This window comes from Moschus berezovskii, chromosome 14 (genome assembly GCF_049115385.1).
Source record: "Moschus berezovskii isolate FMDL1 chromosome 14, NW_MosBer_1.0, whole genome shotgun sequence".
Taxonomy (NCBI): Eukaryota; Metazoa; Chordata; class Mammalia; order Artiodactyla; family Moschidae; genus Moschus; species Moschus berezovskii.
In genome coordinates this window covers 20,050,658-20,072,743 of record NC_142473.1, presented here as the reverse complement: position 1 = coordinate 20,072,743, position 22,086 = coordinate 20,050,658, and the positions used below count along the sequence as shown (strand labels likewise).

Here is a 22,086-nt window from a genome sequence, read left to right as displayed (position 1 = left end):
AGTTCTGACATAATGTGGTCCACTGGAGGAAGACATGGCAAACCACCCCAGTATTCTTGCTATGAGAACCCCATGAACTGTATAAAAAGCCAAATGTTCATCAGTTCAGTTCAGTCACTCAGTCGTGTCTGACTCTTTGCAACCACATGTATTGCAGCATGCCAGGCTTCCCTGTCCATCACCAACACCCGGAGATTGCTCAAACTCATGTCCATCGAGTTGGTGATGCCATCCAACCATCTCATCCTCTGTCATCCCCTTCTCCTCCTGCCTTCAATCTTACCCAGCTTCAGGGTCTTTTCCAATGAGTCAGTTCTTCACATCATGTGGCCAAAGTATTGGAGTTTCAGCTTCAGCATCAGTTCTTCCAATGAATATTCAGGACTGATCTCTCTTAGGATTGACTGATTGGAAAATGTTCATGGCAGCATTACTTACAATAGCCAAGATATAAAAGCATCTTAAGTGTCCATCAACAGGTGAATGGATAAAGATGTTAAAAAGAACAGAATTTTGCTATCTGCAGCAACACGGATGAACTTGGATGGCACTGGGCATTATGGGAACTGAAATAAGCAGAGAAGGACAAATACTATATGATACCACTTGTATGTGGAATCTAAAAATACAACAAACTAATGAATAAAGGGGAAAAGAAGCAGCTATACAGATATAGAGAACAAACTGGTGGTTACGAGTACCAATGAGCAGGGGCGATGTGGGGTGGGGAAGTTGAAGGTACAAACGATCACGTGTAAGATAGACTCAAGGATGTATTGTACAACATGGAGAATACAGCCAATATTTTGTAATAACTGTAAATGGAAAGTAAACTTTTAAAATTGTATTAAATTTCTTTTTAATTTTTGAAAAGACTTATAAATAGTTTTACTTTTGAATTAAAACTGTCTCCAATAATGCAGATTTCAATCTTTTGACTGGGATATAATAAAGGTAACAGGAGATTCTACTGGTCACATGTATCAGGAGTCTGGATTTCCAAAAGAAATCAGAGAGAGATATTCCAGTGATATCTTCTATAATAAGGGTCAGCAAAATTTTAAAAACTTATAAAAAACTTTTAAAAACCTATAATAAAAGTTTTAATTTAAGTAAAATAATTTGGGCATTGCATATCATAAAATTTTTATTGTAACTCTCAATTCTGCCCTTGTAGCATGAAAGCAGCCAAAACAGTACTTATACAAGGGTATATCTATGATACTATAAAACTTCATTCACATAAACAGGCAGCAGGCTGGATTTAGTACAAAGAATGCAGTTCCCAACTCTTGCTCCAGAATATAAGCTACAAAAAGTCTTTGCTCTGCTTCATTATGTATAAATGTACCTATAACACTACCCCGTAAATAGCAGGCAGTCAAATATACATTCATATAATACTCTTTTCATAGAAAAAGAAAAATAAATCTATAGTTCTATTATATATCTATTCCATTTAATGTGTATTTCTAGAAAAGAAGGAGGTCACTACAGAAGTACTCAAGTGTTACTTCAATTTAAAACTTGACCTGAAAATCAAGATTAAACTAAGAAGCATGGTTAGTAAAGTCTCTAAAAGAAAAATGCATTCATAATCTAACTCAGCTACTATTTTAAAGGAACATAACAGTGAACCTATGTATAAGCACTACCCCCCTCCAGAGAGGGAGAGAGTTTTAAATTCAAAACAGGATCTTTAGGAAAGACCAATGTTTTTCTCATTACAAATTCAGTAACAAGAAAGCATCTTTCCTCACTTGTCCCACAGAGGCCGACAATTTCATAAGAAGAATTTTCACGGCCGTCTTATGGCTGTCATAACCAATTGTAAGTACTGTAACTGCGGAGGGCCAGAAAATCAGCAATAAATATTCATATAAGTCATTAAACAAATAAGGATTTGCTAGACCAGGTAAGATGAAAATAATTTCTTCTTCATTTGTAGAATTATATGTACTTCACCGTTGGTCACTGAGCCAAATGGTCTCTTTCTCAAATAAGATATGGAAATTACAAAGACTCTAACAGCAGGGTTATTTCTTTTATTAAGAAAAAGGATACAGGGTTATCGTTATCCTCTTGCTATATTCCATATATATGTGTTAATATACTGTATTGGTGTTTTTCTTTCTGGCTTACTTCACTCTGAATAATAGGCTCCAGTTTCATCCACCTCATTAGAACTAATTCAAATGTATTCTTTTTAATTGCTGAGAAGTACTCCATTGTGTAAATGTACCACAGTTTTCTTATCCATTCGTCTGCAGATGGACATCTAGGTTGCTTCCATGTCCTGGCTATTATAAACAGTGCTTCAATGAACATTGGGGTACATGTGTCTCTTTCAATTCTGGTTTCCTCAGTGTGTATGCCCAGGACTGGGATTGCTGGGTCGTATGGCAGTTCTATTTCGAGTTTTTTAAGGAATCTCCACACTGTTCTTCATGGTGGTTGTACTAGTTTGCATTCCCACCAACAGTGTAACAGGGTTCCCTTTTCTCCACACCCTCTCCAGCATTTACTGCTTGTAGACTTTTGGATAGCAGCCATTCTGACTGGCGTGAAATGATACCTCATTGTGGTTTCAATTTGCATTTCTCTGATTATGAGTGATGTTGAGCATCTTTTCATGTGTTTGTTAGCCATCTGTATGCCTTCTTTGGAGAAATGTCTATTTAGTTCTTTGGCCCATTTTTTGATTGGGTCGTTTATTTTTCTGGAATTGAGCTGCAGGAGTTGCTTATATATTTTTGAGATTAATCCTTTATCAGTTGCTTCATTTGCTATTATTTTCTCCCATTCTGAAGGCTGTCTTTTCACCTTGCTTATAGTTTCCTTTACTGTGCAGAAGCTTTATACGATAACCCTGTATATGAGACTACAGCAGAGACTCGGATGTGTGGAGCAGTCTTTTGGACTCTGTGGGAGAGGGCGAGGGTGGGATAATTTGGGAGAATGGGTTGAAACATGTATATTATCAATGTCAAACGAATCTGACGTGGATGGGGGCTCCCCACCTCAACACTCTGTGGATTTAAGAGGTCGTTCCTTCCGGAAGTGTATAAATTAGCCTGGGATAGAACCTGCACGCTGAATTTACTAATTAAGAAATGAGAAACCAGAAATATAAAGGTGACATAGAAATACAAGAAACTATTCTTAAGTAATCTTTTAAAGCTTTGAACATAGTTACAGATTTTACCATTTGTTATAAACTGGTATATATAATTTAACCAGAACCATAAGAAAATTAGTATTGTGTGAATTCTGAAGCACTTTCAACATGTTGTAGGAATAATGTGGACTTTCTTGGGTTTCACACATTCATAAGTGAATGGTCTGTATCTCGTGCCTTTGTTGGCTTTCTGTGAGCTGTAGTTTCTGGGAAGTGAGCAGCTCTCATTCCTGTAACTCTTGTAATCCAGTCATTCGTGTGCCTCCTTCATGAGGATTCAGTCCAGCTATGGTGCTATCTCTCTGACAGGAACTCTAACTTGGTGTAAAGCCCCAAAGGTCTATTACTTATTTTTATTTTATATTGTACTATATTTTTATTTACAGTGTTGTGTTTGTTTCAGGTGTATAGCAAAGTGATACAGTCATATATATATATATATGAATTAACAAAAGCAGTTCCCGTCTTTTGATTGGGTGCTCATGGTTTATAACATAAATGGCATTATTTTGAGACAGGGATAACTTAGGTATGGCATTGGGTTTTCTTTCTTTTTGCAACTTGAGGCAGTTGTAAAATAACTTAATGTAGCTTTTTACAACTGTGTATTCTATAGTATTTTTTCATTTGGTGAAATTTTAACTGTTAATGTTTTTGGCATTGTGCTTTGTACCATTTATTAAATAAAAATAAAAAAGGGAAAAAAAAGAAAAAGTAATACTTACAGACTTTCTGATGTCTTTTGAAGAGAGATCAATCAATTTCTTGTTTATAGACCATTCTTCATCAGATTCCATTATGGCTTTCTAAGAAATAGCCATTTGTTAATGAAAATATACAAGCAAATATAAAGAGGCAGTTTAAAAATAAAGTAACATGTTTAATTAGCTATAAGGTATAATATACATGTTAGGTCATTACTTTGAACGAATTAACCCTTTAATTCCTGTTACTTAAAATTGTAATTTCTTGATTTCATACAAGTATGATCTTCAGTCAAATTTTTTCTATATTACTCATTCTATACTCCTGTACATAAAAATTCACAAATTTCCTAATCCATTCATAGCACGTGTGCATGCTCAGACGATCAGCTATGTCTGATTCTTGTTGACCCCATGGAGACTGTAGCTTGCCAGGCTCCTCTGTCCATGAGATTATCCCAGCAAGAATACTGGAGTGGCTTCTATTTCCTCCTCGAGGGGATCTTCCCATATCAGGGATCATATCCATGTCTCTTGCATCTCCTGCATTGGGAGGCAGATTCGTTTTATTTTTTTCTATTGGAGGCTAATTACTTTACAAGAATACAAGTAAAGTAATGCAAAAAAGCAAAATGGCTGTCTGAGGAGGCCTTACATATAGCTGTGAAACTAAGAGAAGCGAAAAGCAAAGGAGAAAAGGAAAGATAAACCCATTTGAATGCAGAGTTCCAAAGAATACCCAGGAGAGATAAGAAAGCCTTCCTCAGTGATCCCTGCAAAGAAACAGAGGAAAACAATACAATGGGAAAGACTAAGAAAGGCAATGCCAAAGAATGCTCAAACTACCGCACAACTGCACTCATCTCACACGCTAGTAAAGTCATACTCAAAATTCTCCAAGCCAGGCTTCAGCAGTATGTAAACCGTGAACTCCCAGATGTTCAAACAGGTTTTAGAAAAGGCAGAAGCACCAGAGATCAAATTGCCAACATCTGATGGATCATGGAGAAAGCAAGAGAGTTCCAGAAAAACATCTATTTCTGCTTCATTGACCATGCCAAAGCCTTTGACTGTGTGGGTCACAATAAACTGTGGAACATTCTGAAAGAGATGGGAATACCAGACCACCTGACCTGCCTCTTGAGAAACCTGTATGCAGGTCAGGAAGCAACAGTTAGAACTGGACATGGAAAAACAGACTGGTTCCAAATAGGAAAAGGTGTACGTCAAGGTTGTATATTGTCACCTTGTTTATTTAACTTATATGCAGAGTACATCATGAGGAACGCTGGGCTGGAAGAAGCACAAGCTGGAATCAAGATTTCTGGAAGAAATATCAATAACCTGAGATATGCAGATGACACTACCCTTATGGCAGAAAGTGAAGAGGAACTCAAAAGCCTCTTGATGAAAGTGAAAGAGGAGAGTGAAAAGGTTGGCTTGAAGCTCAACATTCAGAAAACAAAGATCATGGCATCTGGTCCCATCACTTCATGGGAAATAGATGGAAAAACAGTGGAAACAGTGTCAGACTTTATTTTTTGGGGCTCCAAAATCACTGCAGATGCTGATTGCAGCCAGGAAATTAAAAGACGCTTGCTCCTTGGAAGGAAAGTTATGACCAACCTTGATAGTATATTAAAAAGCAGAGACATTACTTTGCCAACCAAGGTCCATCTAGTCAAGGCAATGGTTTTTCCCGTGGTCATGTATGGATGTGAGAGTTGGACTGTGAAGAAAGCTGATCGCCGAAGAATCGATGCTTTTGAACTGTGGTGTTGGAGAAGACTCTTGAGAGTCCCTTATACTGCAAAGAGATACAACCAGTCCATTCTAAAGGAGATCAATCCTGGATGTTCATTGGAGGGACTGATGCTAAAGCTGAAACTGCAATACTTTGGCCACCTCATGCGACGAGTTGACTCACTGGAAAAGACTCTGATGCTGGGAAAGGTTGGGGGCGGGAGGAGAAGGGGACGACAGAGAATGAGATGGCTGGATGGCATCACCGAATCTGTGGACATGAGTTTGAGTGAACTCCGGGAGTTGGTGATGGACAGGGAGGCCTGGCGTGCTGTGATTCATGGGGTCGCGGAGAGTCGGACACGACTGAGCGACTGAACTGAACTAAACTGAACAGAGATCTCTTACAAGAAAATCAGAAATACCAAGGGAAGATTTCATGCAAAGATGGGCTCAATAAAGGACAGAAATGGTATGGACCTAACAGAAGCAGAAGATATTAAGAAGAGGTGGCAAAAATAAACAGGAAAAACTGTATAAAACAGATCTTCACGACCACGATAATCATGATGGTGTGATCACTCACCTAGAGCCAGACATCCTGGAATGCGAAGTCAAATGGGCCTTAGGAATCATCACTACGAGCAAAGCTAGTGGCGGCAATGGATTTCCAGCTGAGCTATTTCAAATCGTAAAAGATGATGCTGTGAAAGTGCTACACTCAATATGCCAACAAATTTGGAACAGTCAACAGTGGCCAAAGACAGGAAAAGAATCCCAATCCCAAAGAAAGGCAATGACAAAGAATGCTCAAACTACCGCACAATTGCACTCATCTCACACGCTAGTAAAGTCATGCTCAAGATTCTCCAAGCCAGGTTTCAGCAATACGTGAATCTTGAACTTCCAGATGTTTAAGCTGGTTTTAGAAAAGACAGAGGAACCAGAGATCAAATTGCCAACATCAGCTGGATCATAGAAAAGCAAGAGAATTCCAGAAAAGTATCTATTTCTGCTTTATTGACTATACCAAAGCCTGTGACTGTGTGGATCACCACAAACTATGGAAAAATCTTAAAAAGTTGGTAATACCAGACCACCAGACCTGCCTCTTGAGAAACCTGTATGCAGGTCAGGAAGCAACATTTAGAACTGGACAAGGAACAACAGACTGATTCCAAATAGGCAAAGGAGTACATCAAGGCTGTATATTGTCACCCTGCTTATCTAACTTATATGCAGAGTACAACATGAGAGACGCTGGGCTGGAGGAAGCACAAGCTGGAATCAAGATTGCCGGGAGAAATATCAATAACCTCATATATGCAGAAGACACTACCCTTACATCAGAAAGCAAAGAAGAACTAAAGCACCTCCTGATGAAAGTGAAAGAGGAAAGTAAAAAAGCTGGCTTAGGAACAGCAGACAAGATGGCGGAGGAATAGGACGGCGAGACCACTCTCTCCTCCACAAATTCATCAAAAGAACTTTTGAACGTGAGTAAAGTCCACAAAACAACTTCTGAATGCTGGCAGAGGACGTCAGGCACCCAGAAAAGCAGCCCATTGTCTTCGAAAGGAGGTAGGAAAAAACATAAAAGATAAAAAATGAAACAAAAGAAGTAAGGACGGAGCTCCGTCCCGGGAAGGGAGGCTTTAAAAAGAGAGAAGTTTCCAAACACCAGGAAACATTCTCACTGGCGATTCTGTGGCGAGCCTTGGAAGCTCAGAGGGCCACATAACCCTCTTTTTTTTTTAAGATTTTTTTAAAACCCACAGATTACCTGCCAAACGGTAACTCCCAGCAGAGAAGCAGGGCAGACGCCTGCATACGCCATTAGCAAGCGGGCGCTGGGCAGTGAGGAGCCGGCTGAACTGCTTAGAGAGAGCACTGGGCTTGAATGCCGCGAGAACAATTTGAGAGAACTGGGGAGAGCAAAGCAGACTGTGGGATAGCTTCCCCACGAAAAGGCGGAAAGCTCTAACCTATGACTCGGCCAGCCCCGCTCACAGAATAAAGGACTGAGCAGAGCGAGCCAGCTGCGGTCGGCCCATCCCCCATTCCCCGCCGAGACAGGCAGGGAGCGCAGCCAGAGCCGGAGCGGGCAACCGTGGCCCCAGAAAGGCATCCGATACAAACTGCAGGCAGGCTTGTTGCTATTCAGGACTTCTTGGGCTCGGGCCGGTCGATATCCCCCTGAGAAGGTGCGCCGGTTGTACACCCAGAAAACTGAGTGGCGGGGACTGGGGAGGCGATAAGTCGCAGAGACCGCGCTCGCCAAACACCTGGTCCCCTGAGCTGCTCGGACTGGGGAAGGCACAAAACGCAGGCCCAACCAAGTCTGCGCCTTTGTGGAGTACCTGAGAACATGAACTTGAGCCGCTCAGACCTGGGAAGTGCATACAACCCGGTGCCAGCCTCGGACAGTTCCCGGCAGAGCAACCTAGAGGCTGTGCAGTGTAGACTGGGACAGCATACGTGCTGTGAGCGGGGGCAAACCCAGTGTGGCCGAGACGCTGTGAGCACTCCCCACAGACGCCAGAGATAATCAACTGCAGCATTCCTCCCTTCCCAGAACAGGACTGAACAACTGAGCCTTAAAAAGTGTCCACCCGCACCCTAGTATCAGGGCGGAAATTAGACACTGAAGAGACCAGCAAACAGAAGCTAAAACAGAGGGAACCACCTTGGAAATGACAGATAGAGAAGTCTAGAGACTACTCCAAGAATAAGACCAAAAACCAGAGGCAAGAGGCTTAAGCCCGAATCCTGAGAACACCAGAGAAGTCCTGACTCCAGGGAACATTAATCGATAGGAGCTCATCAAACGTCTCCATACCTACGCTAAACCCAAGGGTCAACAAGTTCCAGAGCAAGACATACCATGCAAATTCTCCAGTAACACAGGAAACTAGCCCTGAGCTTCAATATACAGGCTGCCCAAAGTCACTCCAAACCCACTGACATCTCATTACTCATTACTGGACACTTCATTGCACTCCAGAGAGAACAAATCCAGCTCCACCCACCAGAACACCGACACAGGCTTCCATAACCAGGGAACCTTGACAAGTCACCTGTCCAACCCCACACACAGCAAGGAAACTACATAATAAAGAGAACTCCACAAACGGCCAGAAGAGGGAAAGGCCACCCCAAGCAAAGCATTATAAGCAAGATGAAGAAGCAGAGAAATAACCAGCAAGTAAAGGAACAAGATAAATGCCCACCAACACAAACAAAAGAGGAAGATATAGGGAATCTACATGAAAAAGAATTTCGAATTTTGGTGGTGAAAATGATTCAAAATCTTGAAAGCAAAATGGAGTTACAGATAAATACCCTGGAGAAAAGGATTGAGAAGATGGAAGAAAGGTTTAATAAGGACTTAGAGGAAATAAAAAAGAGTCAATATACAATGAATAATACAATAGATGAGATCAGAAACACTCTGGAGGGAACAAACAGTAGAATAACAGAGGCAGAAGACAGGATAAGCAAGCTAGAAGATAGAATTGTAGAAATAAATGAAACAGAGAGGAAAAAAGAAAAACAAATTAAAAGAAATGAGAACAATATTAGAGACCTTTGGGACAATGTTAAACGCTCCAACATTCGAATCATAGGAATCCCAGAAGAAGAAGACAAAAAGAAAGACCATGAGAGAATACTTGAGGAGATAATAGTTGAAAACTTCCCTAAAATAGGGAAAGAAATAATCACCCAAGTCCAAGAAACCCAGAGAGTCCCCAACAGGATAAACCCAAGGCGAAATACTCCTAGACACATATTAATCAAATTAACAAAGATCAAACACAAAGAACAAATATTAAAAGAAGCAAGGAAAAACAACAAATAACACACAAGGGGATCCCCATAAGGATAACAGCCGATCTTTCAACAGAAACTCTTCAGGCCAGGAGGGAATGGCAAGACATACTTAAAGTGATGAAAGAAAATAACCTACAGCCCAGACTACTGTACCCAGCAAGGATCTCATTCAAATATGAAGGAGAAATCAAAAGCTTTACAGACAAGCAAAAGCTGAGAGAATTCAGCATTACCAAACCAGCTCTCCAACAAATGCTAAAGGATCTTTTCTAGACAGGATACACAGAAAGGGTGTATAAACTCGAACCCAAGGCAATAAAGAAAATGGCTACAGGATCATATTTATCAATAATTACCTTAAATGTAAATGGGTTGAATGCCCCAACCAAAAGACAAAGGCTGGCTGAATGGATACAAAAACAAGACCCCCATATATGTTGTCTGCAAGAGACCCACCTCAAAACGAGGGACACATACAGACTGAAAGTGAAGGGCTGGAAAAAGATATTCCATGCAAATAGAGACCAAAAGAAAGCAGGAGTAGCAATACTCATATCAGATAAAATAGACTTTAAAACAAAGGCTGTGAAAAGAGACAAAGAAGGAAACTACATAATGATCAAAGGATCAATCCAAGATGAAGATATAACAATTATAAATATTTATGCACCCAACATAGGAGCACCGCAATATGTAAGACAATTACTAACAAGTATGAAAGGGGAAATTAACAATAATGCAATAATAGTGGGAGATTTTAATACCCCACTTACATCTATGGATAGATCAACTAAACAGAAAATTAACAAGGAAACACAATCTTTAAATGATACAATAGACAAGTTAGACCTAATTGATATCTATAGGACATTTCACCCCAAAACAATGAATTTCACCTTTTTCTCAAGTGCACATGGAACCTTTTCCAGGATAGATCACAGCCTGGGCCATAAATCTAGCCTTGGTAAATTCAAAAAAGTTGAAATCATTCCATGCATCTTTTCTGACCACAATGCAGTAAGATTAGATCTCAATTATGGGAGAAAAACTATTAAACATGCCAACATATGGAGGCTGAACAACACGCTGCTGAACAACGAACAAATCATAGGAGAAATCAAAATATGCATAGAAATGAATGAAAATGAAAACACAACAACCCAAAACCTCTGGGACACTGTAAAAGCAGTGCTAAGGGGGAAGTTCATAGCAATACAGGCACACCTCAAGAAACAAGAAAAAAGTCAACTAAATAACCTAACTCTACATCTAAAGCAACTAGAAAAGGAAGAAATGAAGAACCCCAGGGTCAGTAGAAGGAAAGAAATTGTAAAAATTAGGGCAGAGATAAATGCAAAAGAAACAAAAGAGACTATAGCAAAAATCAACAAAGCCAAAAGCTGGTTCTTTGAGAAGGTAAATAAAATTGACAAACCACTAGCCAGACTTATCAAGAAACAAAGGGAGAAGAACCAAATCAATAAAATTAGAAATGAAAATGGAGAGATCACAACTGACAACACAGAAATACAAAGGATTATTAGAGAATACTATCAGGAATTATATGGCAATAAAATGAATAACCTGGAAGAAATGGACAAATTCCTAGAAAAATACAACTTTCCAAAACTGAACCAGGAAGAAATAGAAAATCTGAACTGACCCATCACAAGCACGGAAATTGAAACTGTAATCAAAAATCTCCCAGCAAACAAAAGCCCAGGTCCAGATGGCTTCACAGCTGAATTCTACCAAAAATTTAGAGAAGAGCTAACACCTATTCTACTCAAACTCTTCCAGAAAATTGCTGAGGAAGGGAAACTTCCAAACTCATTCTATGAGGCCACCATCACCCTAATCCCAAAACCTGGTAAAGACCCCACAAAAAAAGAAAACTACAGGCCAATATCACTGATGAACATAGATGCAAAAATCCTTAACAAAATTCTAGCAATCAGAATCCAACAGCATATTAAGAAGATCATACATCATGACCAAGTGGGCTTTATCCCAGGAATGAAGGATTCTTCAATATCCGCAAATCAGTCAACGTAATACACCACATCAACAAACTGAAAAATAAAAATCATATGATTATCTCAATAGATGCAGAGAAAGCCTTCGACAAAATTCAACATCCATTTATGATTAAAAACCCTCCAGAAAGCGGGAATAGAAGGGACATACCTCAACATAATAAAAGCTATATATGACAAACCCACAGCAAACATTATCCTCAATGGTGAAAAACTGAAAGCATTTCCCCTAAAGTCAGGAACAAGACAAGGGTACCCACTCTCACCACTACTATTCAACATAGTTCTGGAAATTTTGACTACAGCAATCAGAGCAGAAAAAGACTTAAAAGGAATACAAATTGGAAAAGAAGAAGTAAAACTTTCACTGTTCGCTGATGACATGATCCTCTACACAGAAAACCCTAGAGACTCTACCAGAAAACTACTAGAGCTAATCAATGATTACAGTAACGTTGCAGGATATAAAATCAACACATAGAAATCCCTTGCATTCCTATACACTAATAATGAGAAAATAGAAAGAGAAATTAAGGAAACTATTCCATTCACTGTTGCAACAAAAAGAATTAAATACTTAGGAATATATCTACCTAAGGAAACAAAAGACTTGTACATAGAAAACTATAAAACACTACTGAAAGCAATCAAAGAGGACACTAATAGATGGAGAAATATACCATGTTCATGGATTGGAAGAATAAATATTGTAAAAATGAGTATACTACCCAAAATAATTTATACATTCAATGCAATCCCTATCAAGCTACCAAAGATATTTTTCACAGAACTAGAACAAATAATCTCACAATTTGTATGGAAATACAAAAAACCTCGAATATCCAAAGCAATCTTGAGGAAGAAAAATGGAACTGGGGGAATTAACCTGCCGGACTTCAGGCTCTACTACAAAGCCACAGTCATCAAGACAGTATGGTACTGGCATAAAGACAGAAATATACATCAATGGAACAAAATAGAAAGCCCAGAGATAAATCCACGCATCTATGGTCACCTCATCTTTGACAAAGGAGGCAAGAATATAAAATGGAGAAAAGACAGTCTCTTTAACAAGTGGTGCTGGGAAAACTGGTCAGCCACTTGTAAAAGAATGAAACTAGAACACTTCCTAACACCATACACCAAAATAAACTCAAAATGGATTAGAGAGCTAAATGTAAGACCAGAAACCATAAAACTCCTAGAGGAGAACGTAGGCAAAACACTCTCCGACATAAATCACAGCAGGATCCTCCAAGACCCACCTCCCAGAATATTGGAAATAAAAGCAAAAATAAACAAATGGGACCTAATTAAAATCAAAAGCTTCTGCACAGCAAAGGAAACTCTAAGTAAGGTGAAAAGACAGCCTTCAGAATGGGAGAAAATAATAGCAAATGAAGCAACGGATAAAGGATTAATCTCCAAATTATACAAGCAGCTCCTGCAGCTCAATTCCAGAAAAATAAATGACCCAATCAAAAAATGGGCCAAAGAACTAAACAGACATTTCTCCAAAGAAGACATAAAGATGGCTAACAAACACATGAAAAAATGCTCAACATCCCTCATAATCAGAGAGATGCAAATCAAAACCACAATGAGATACCATTTCACACCAGTCAGAATGGCTGCTATCCAAAAGTCTACATGCAATAAATGCTGGAGAGGATGTGGAGAGAAAGGAACCCTCTTACACTGTTGGTGGGAATGCAAACTAGTACAGCCACTATGGAGAACAGTGTGGAGATTCCTCAAAAAATTGGAAATAGAACTGCCATATGATCCAGCAATCACACTCCTGGGCATACACACCGAGGAAACCAGAATTGAAAGAGACACGTGTACTCCAATGTTCATTGCAGCACTGTTTATAATAGCCAGGACATGGAAGCAACCTAGATGTCCATCTGCAGACGAATGGATAAGAAAGCTTTGGTACATATACACAATGGAGTATTATTCAGCCATTAAAAAGAATACATTTGAATCAGTTCTAATGAGGTGGATGAAACTGGAGCCTATTATACAGAGTGAAGTAAGCCAGAAAGAAAAACACCAATACAGTATACTAACACATATATATCGAATTTAGAAAGATGCAAATGATAACCCTGTATACGAGACAGCAAAAGAGACACAGATGTATAGAACAGTCTTTGGGACTCTATGGGAGAGGGTGAGGGTGGGATGATTTGGGAGAATGACATTGAAACACGTATGTTGTCATATGTGAAACGCATCACTAGTTCAGGGTCAATGCATGTTATAGGATGCTCGGGGCTGGCATGTGGGGATGACCCAGAGGGAGGATAAAGGGAGGAGGGAGGTGGGAGGGGGGTTCAGGAGGGGGAACTTATGTAAACCCGGGGCAAATTCATATCAATGTATGGCAAAACCAACCAATATAATATTGTAAAATAATTTGCCTCCAATAAAAAATAAATTAACTACAAAAAAAAAAAAGCTGGCTTAAAACTCAACATTCAGAAAACTAAGATTATGGTATCCGATCCCATCACTTCACGGCAAACAGATGGGGAAACAATGGACAGTGACAGACTATTTTTTGGGGCTTCAAAATCACTGCAGATGGTGACTGTAACTATGAAATTAAAAGATGCTTACTCCTTGGAAGGAAAGTTATGACCAATCGAGACAGCATATTGAAAAGCAGAGACATGACTTTGCAAAGGTCCATCTAGTCAAGGCTATGGTTTTTCCAGTAGTCATGTATGGATGTGAGAGGTTGACTGTAAAGAAAGCTGAGTGCTGAAGAATTGATGCTTTTGAACTGTGTTGTTGGCAAAGACTTCGAGAGTGCCTTGGACTGCAAGGAGATCCAACCAGTCCATCCTAAAGGAAATCAGTCCTGAATATTCATTGGAAGGACTGATGTTGAAGTTGAAACTCCAATACTTTGGCCACCTGATGCAAAGAGCTGACTCATCTGAAAGGACCCTGATGCTGGGAAAGATTGAAGGCGGGAGGGTAAGGGGACGACAGAGGATGAGATGGCTGGATGGCATCACTGACTCGATGGACATGAGTCTGAGTAAACTCCGGGAGTTTACTCAGATGGACAGGGAGACTTGGTGTGCTGTGGTCCATGGGGTCGCAAAGAGTCGGACACGATGGAATGACAACTGGACTGAACTACTTTACATATTGTGGTGGTTTTTGCCATACATTGACATGAATCAGCCACGGCTGTACCTGTGTCCCCCGGTCTCAAACCCCCCTCCCACCACCCTCCCCGTTCCATCCCTCTGGGTTGTCCCAGTGCACCAGTTTTAAGTGCCCTATTTTATGCCTCAAACTTGGACTGGTCATCTATTTCACGTATGTTAATATACATGTTTCAATGTTATTCTTTCAAATCATCCCACCCTCGTGGGCAGGTAGATTCTTTACCACTAAGCCACCTGGGAAGCCCACTCCATTCACAGAGATCAACTCAAATAAATTCAATTTGCTTTATTGCTCTTCTATGAAATATAAGAAGTTATTAATGTGCTTTCTGGTAACCAATACTTGAACTATTTCTGGTTACAGAAAAAGGAGAAAAACTGTATGGGAAAAAAGACACAGAAATGAAATTATAAAAGTAATCTAAGCTAATCAATATGACTAACATGTATTGTAAAAAATATTTAATAGAAGCACTAGGGTGATGAGTATAAAATACTCTCATTTTTATATAACATCACTATAATGAAGCAAATTTAAATGTTAAATTAACATTCAAATGAGCATAGTATACTGCTATTCCCTATTTAAAAGACATGTGTTTCTTGTGTTGACACTATAATGTAGTACATTTGATAGAAAATTGAAGCCAGATCCAATAAATACATCTTTAATGATCATATAAGAGTTAGTATAGAAAAGTGATATATCATTCTTCTAAAAGATGACACTTCTGTCACCTCCATTGAGCAACAATAGCTGCTTATGTTGTGTCCTATATACTTCAATACTTACATTCATAATCTAGTACTCTACTGAAGAAGTATAAGAGAAAAAGACAAGACACTGAAGAAAAGCATAATAATCTCTTTCTCAATTGATTCTGGTTAACAATGGACTGATATGGAGTTGCAGATTATCTGGCTTGTTCTGTATTTTAATAGCATGACATTTCAAAGCAAATAATCAGATTGTTTTTCAAAATTTCTACAGGAAAAGTAGATTTTCACCACTTCATCAACCCTAATAGGTTTTATCATTCTTTTTTGTTTTTAGTTACTTCCACATCAAACACATATATTACAATATAGCCAGAAGAAAGGCATCTCACAGAAAGACAGAGACAAAGTTTTCTAGATTGCTCTACTCATGAACAAGGAAAACACGTGTTTTTTTTTTGGATGAGGCATAATTATAAATGAGTTCTTTACCCAGTTTCATACATCTTATCATATAATAAGCTCATATATCCAATTTAAAAAGTGCTTAAAAATAGTCATTTGCTTTTTAAGGCCACACTAAATTTCCCTAAATGGTACCCAAGCAGATGTAAATTCTGTCATCTACCTAATGCAATATGTTGGATTTTCCTGTTGCCTATTTCCTTATCTACAAAGCAAGCAGAATATTTAGGTGTTACAGTATATGTTACTATGGATAGTGACCTGATGCCCACAGTACCTGAATCTCTAAGCTATCTTGTCTGACCAGTTGTTTCCTCTTCAGAGAACATGCATTTTGAAAAATGGTCATTTTTTGTGCTTATTCCCAAAGGTTTTATAATTCTTTTTTAAAAATAATCCTTTTTACTGGGATTTGTAGTCCATATTAATTAAACTTTACAATCCTACACTGTCTAAACTTTGCAAGTTTCTATATCACCTCAACAAAACATTTTCTTTTTTAAATGTAGATGTTACTATCCCATATACCGTTCTACATTTACAAATTTATATTAGTCTATAAATCATACTGCAGTCAGGTCAGTATTAAACAAAAGTTATTTAGTTAAACCTGCCTGAACATTATGGGCTTTCCTAGTGGCTCCATGGTAAAGAAACCACCTGGCCAAGCAGGAGACCTGGACTCGATCCCTGGTCAGGAAGACTCTGGAGAAGGAAATGGCAACACACTCCTGGGAAATCCCATTGACAGAGAAGCCTTGTAGGCTATAGTCTATGGGGTCGCAAAACAGTCAGACACAGCTTAGTGACTGAGCACACACTGATGCATGCTCGAATATTATAATGAAACCAAATTGTTTAAGAACTCTAATCATTTATTGTAATGTTAAAAATGCATGGCAAGGTTAGAGTTTGATTTCTTTTTACAAAGAGCATGATGAAATATTAAATACTACGACTTACAGTAATAACTTATCTCAGCAACTGTAATTTGTACTGTTTGCATATAACTATCTCTGGCTCTGATGAACTTCAATGGTAAGTTTTCTAGAGTTATGACTATAATTTTGACTTGAAAGTACTTCAAGGTAAACGCTGATTTTTCATTTGAGAAATTAACATAGAAATTATAAATTACTATTTGATAGTATATTCACACTTATTACAAATAAGCATGCTTTTAAAGGTCAAAATTTCAAATTTCTTTCTTCGAAAATTTAAACAGCAGAATTTTTTGCTGTTTTACATCATTTCTTAATGATATAAAAACTAATTAGTATATAGGAGAAAAATATCAGAATAAAGATAACTGTATTCATAAAACCATAATACAGTAAAAAATAAATATGTATGTTAAGACTATTATAAATACCTTAAAATAGATGGGAGCCATATCACCCACTTCCTTTGGGAGAGGAATACATTCATAAACCATATGGTACTGTTTCTTCATATTCATATTCGTTTCTAAAAAGATACAGTCCAATCCTTTATCTTCAAACATTTTCACCAATGATTTTCTAAACATCTGAAGAAAGCAAAATGGCTAGGTAAATAAAGCAATGATAGGAGATTCAAAATATGAAAACAATAGAAAGTGTAGCAAATTCTTTTAAAATAAAAAAGAAATATTAAACTGTTGGAAATCTATAGTGTTATAGCTACTTTACTTTCTAAATCTACCACATTTCATATAGTTAAGCAATGTTTTTTTTTTAATTGAAACTCACTCTGCTCAGTATTATGTATGTATCACAGTTTCAGTAAACTAAGAAAAGGAAGTGATAAAATCAAAATTACATGGTAAATTACATAGAACAGTAAAATCATACAAAAACATCCAAAAACCAAAAAAAAGGTACTCTGAGCAGGTAGGCATCCTTAAATTCAGTGAGACAAGCAGAATTCACTTCCAATTGTTTTTCTGACCTCAAAGTAACTTCATTTGCTGGATCCCTTTATATGTGTGCTGATCCTTCACTTGCAAATTTTCATTCAGCATAATTTCCTCAAGATTCAACCAAGTTATGCTAAGACCCTGCCTAGTAACTGCCACGTGGAGACAGCAGTGCAGATTTGCCACTCAAGACTCTCTTGACACCCAAACAGGGAAAGGATACAAATTACTGCTGGGTAGGAGGTTGGAGTTCTAGATTCCCATGAGGTCTCCTCTGACTATTTAATACTGATCCCTCATCACTATTCTATTTTCCACTCCTTTTTTTTATTATATTTATTTTTTTTTAACTGGAGGCTGATTATTTTACAATATTATATTGGTTGGTTTTGCCATACATTGACATGAATCCGCCCCGGGTGTACATGAGTTCCCCTTCCTGAACCCCCCTCCCACCTCCCTCCTCCCTTTATCCTCCCTCTTGGTCATCCCCGCACACCAGCCCCGAGCATACTGTAACATGCATCGACCCTGAACTGGTGATTTGTTTCACATATGACAACATACATGTTTCAAAGACATTCTCCAAAATCATCCCACCCTCACCCTCTCCCACAGAGTCCCAAAGACTGTTCTATACATCTGTGTCTCTTTTGCTGTCTCGTATACAGGGTTATCGTTACCATCTTTCTAAATTCCATATATATGCGTTAGTACACTGTATTGGTGTTTTCTTTCTGGCTTATTTCACTCTGTATAATAGGCTCCAGTTTCATCCACCTCATCAGAACTGATTCAAATGCATTCTTTTTAATGGCTGAGGAATACTCCATTGTGTATATATGTACCAAAGCTTTCTTATCCATTCATCTGCAGATGGACATCTAGGTTGCTTCCATGTCCTGGCTATTATAAACAGTGCTGCAATGAACATTGGAGTACATGTGTCTCTTTCAATTCTGGTTTCCTCGGTGTGTATGCCCAGGAGTGCGATTGCTAGATCATATGGCAGTTCTATTTCCAGTTTTTTGAGGAATCTCCACACTGTTCTCCATAGTGGCTGTACTAGTTTGCATTCCCACCAACAGTGTAAGAGGGTTCCCTTTTCTCCACACCCTCTCCAGCATTTATTGCATGTAAACTTTTGGACAGCAGCCATTCTGACTGGTGTGAAATGGTATCTCATTGTGGTTTTGATTTGCATTTCTCTGATTATAAGGGATGTTGAGCATCTTTTCATATGTTTGTTAGCCATCTGTATGTCTTCTTTGGAGAAATGTCTGTTTAGTTCTTTGGCCCATTTTTTGATTGGGTCATTTCTTTTTCTGGAATTGAGCTGCAGGAGCTGCTTGTATATTTTGGAGATTAATCCTTTATCAGTTGCTTCATTTGCTATTATCTTCTCCCATTCTGAAGGCTGTCTTTTCACCTTACTTAGAGTTTCCTTTGCTGTGCAGAAGCTTTTGATTTTAATTAGGTCCCATTTGTTTATTTTTGCTTTTATTTCCAATATTCTGGGAGGTGGGTCTTGGAGGATCCTGCTGTGATTTATGTCGGAGAGTGTTTTGCCTACGTTCTCCTCTAGAAGTTTTATAGAATCTGGTCTTACATTTAGCTCTCTAATCCATTTTGAGTTTATTTTGGTGTATGGTGTTAGGAAGTGTTCTAGTTTCATTCTTTTACAAGTGGCTGACCAGTTTTCCCAGCACCACTTGTTAAAGAGACTGTCTTTTCTCCATTTTATATAAACAAGAGCAAGTTGGGGGAAAAAGAATCAAATAATGGTAATCTGACATGAACTAAAATGCTACCTAATAAGCAATAGATAGAGGATTCACTATTCATTTCTAAACACAGCTAAGTGTAAGTTCTGCATAGTCTCTTTACTTCAGATAATTTGCTGCTGAAGTCTTAGCTAATACCTATGATCTCATGGTAGGTGACTGTCAGCTAAATCATCACAGATGATTATATACAATTGGTTCCCCATTTAAAAACTGTCTGATTTTGGTACTATACTTTCTAAAATCACATTAATGGACACAATGTGCATACAATAAAGTTACATTATGATGAAAATAATAATAAAATATATGTATAAATATCTATATGATAAAATCGATCATTTAAATTCTATACTTCCCATGCCTCCAATCTGCTATCTGTATGTAAAAATACTTCCCCCTAAAGGCTGTGTTCACTAAATTGTATCATTTTTTTCTTCTTGAGCAAACAAGAAGACTAAACTTCCCCGAATCTCTGGGACTTAAGTGGGGCCATGTTTAGTTCTGGGTAATGTATATGGAAATGATATGTGTTAAAAGAGTTATCAAAAGGTAGTGTGTCTTCTCACGTCTATTTTCTTCAAACCAAGGGTCTGAAAGAGAAGAACTGCACCACAGGAGAAGCTAATCATGGAAGAAATCTGAATGCCTGAATTACTTCTTGTAGGCAATCTTCCACAATGGATGATGATATAAGAAATTAACTTTAGCTGTCTCAGCGTATTGTGAATTAGGTGGTTTCCAACAACAATGAAGAAGACACCAGTGTTATAACTCAAGCTGTTTCAGACAAATCAGAAAATGACAACAGATAACTCTATTTTCCCACTCAATTATATCCCAGATAGTTATCGTCACATGTCTAATAATACAAGTGCAAAACAACAGCCAAATGGAAAGTATGTTTGGCTTTATAATATACTTTTAAAGATTGTTTTTATTTTGTTAACTTAGCACATTTGTGAATTTTTATTTATTATGCATATTTTCAATTAATTGTTATTTATTGAATAATCAGTTCTGTGGTGAGAATTTTATAACATTAGAAAGAGGAAAATGATTACTAGAATGGAACTATATACTTGAAAACCAATTTTTTTTAAAAAATGAAAAAGTAGATTACAACAGCTGGAGAAGGAAACGGCAACCCACTCCAGTGTTCTTGCCTGGAGAATCCCAGGGACGGGGGAGCCTGGAGGGCTTCCGTCTATGGGGTCACACAGAGTCGGACACGACTGAAGTGACTTAGCAGCAGCAGCAGCAGATTACAACAGCAACAACAATAAAAATTTAGATACTCTAAAGATTAGCTAATAAATTCTTTACTTCAGATTTTTTCATAAGTCTTTTCTGGTTTAACTGTTGGATGACTGTTCTAGTGTCTATCTGGACAACAGCAAATAAGACAGACTTAAGATGGCATGGATTACAAATGAAACCTTAAAATCACTAAACTAGTAGTGATGCAAAAATAGTTCAACATTATAAAATGTATAAACATTATACCATTAGCCTCAAGGAGGACACACACACACTTTTAAGTACTACTCATACATACATACATATATATATATATACATACACACAAATATATAAATAAGAGACTTAAAAAATATGAGTTTTATGGTATAATTTCAGGTTCAGTTCAGTTCAGTTGAGTTGCACAGTTGAGTCTGACTCTTTGTGACCCCATCGACTGCAGCATGCCAGGATTCCCTGTCCATCGCCAGCTCCTGAAACTTGCTAAAACTCATGTCCATCGAGTCAGTGATGCCATCTAATCATCTCATTCTGTCATCCCCTTCTCCTCCTGCCTTCACTCTTTCCCAGCATCAGGGTCTTTTCCAATGAGTCGGCTCTTTGCATCAGGTGGCCAAAGTATTGGAGTTTCAGCTTAAAATATTCAGGACTGATTTCCTTTAGTTAGGATGGACTGGTTGGATCTCCTTGCAGTCCAAGGGACTCTCAAGAGTCTTCTCCAACACCACAGTTCAAAAGCATCAATTCTTCGGTGCTTAGCTTCCTCTATGGTCCAACTCTAACATCCATATGTAACTACTGGAAAAACCATACCTTTGACTATATGGACTCTGACTATTACTTTGTCAGTAAAGTACTGTCTCTGCTTTTTAATATGTTGTCTAGGTTTGTCATAGTTTTTCTTCCAAGGAGCATTCTTTAATTTCATGGCTGCAGTTACCATCTGCAGTGATTTTGGAGCCCAAGAAAATAAATTCTGTCACTGTTCCCACTGTTTCCCCATCTATTTGCCATGAAGTGATGGGACCAGATGCCATGACCTCAGCTTTTTGAATGTTGAGTTTTAAGGCAGCTTTTTCACTCTCCTCTTTCACTTTCATCAAGAGGCTCTTTAGTTTCCCTTAGCTTTATGCCATAAAGGTGGGGTCACCTGAATATCTGAAGTTATTGATATTTCTCCCAGCAGTCTTCATTCCATCTTGTGCTTCATCCAGCCTGGCATTTCTCATGATGTACTATGCATATAAATTAAATAAGCAGGGTGACAATATACAGCCTTG

General features: G+C 38.2%; 1 protein-coding gene across 2 annotated transcripts in view; it reads right to left on the bottom strand.

Annotated features, from left to right (window-relative positions):
* Positions 1-22,086, bottom strand: part of CWF19L2 (CWF19 like cell cycle control factor 2) — a 175,345-nt gene that overhangs the window by 15,355 nt on the left and 137,904 nt on the right. For both annotated transcript variants that reach the window (XM_055422941.2, XM_055422942.2), the window contains exons 15-16: positions 17,238-17,393; positions 3,904-3,984 (exon numbers count right to left, since the gene is read on the bottom strand). In XM_055422941.2, coding sequence (XP_055278916.2) covers positions 3,904-3,984; positions 17,238-17,393 — 237 coding nt within the window. The remainder of the gene's footprint in view (positions 1-3,903; positions 3,985-17,237; positions 17,394-22,086) is intronic.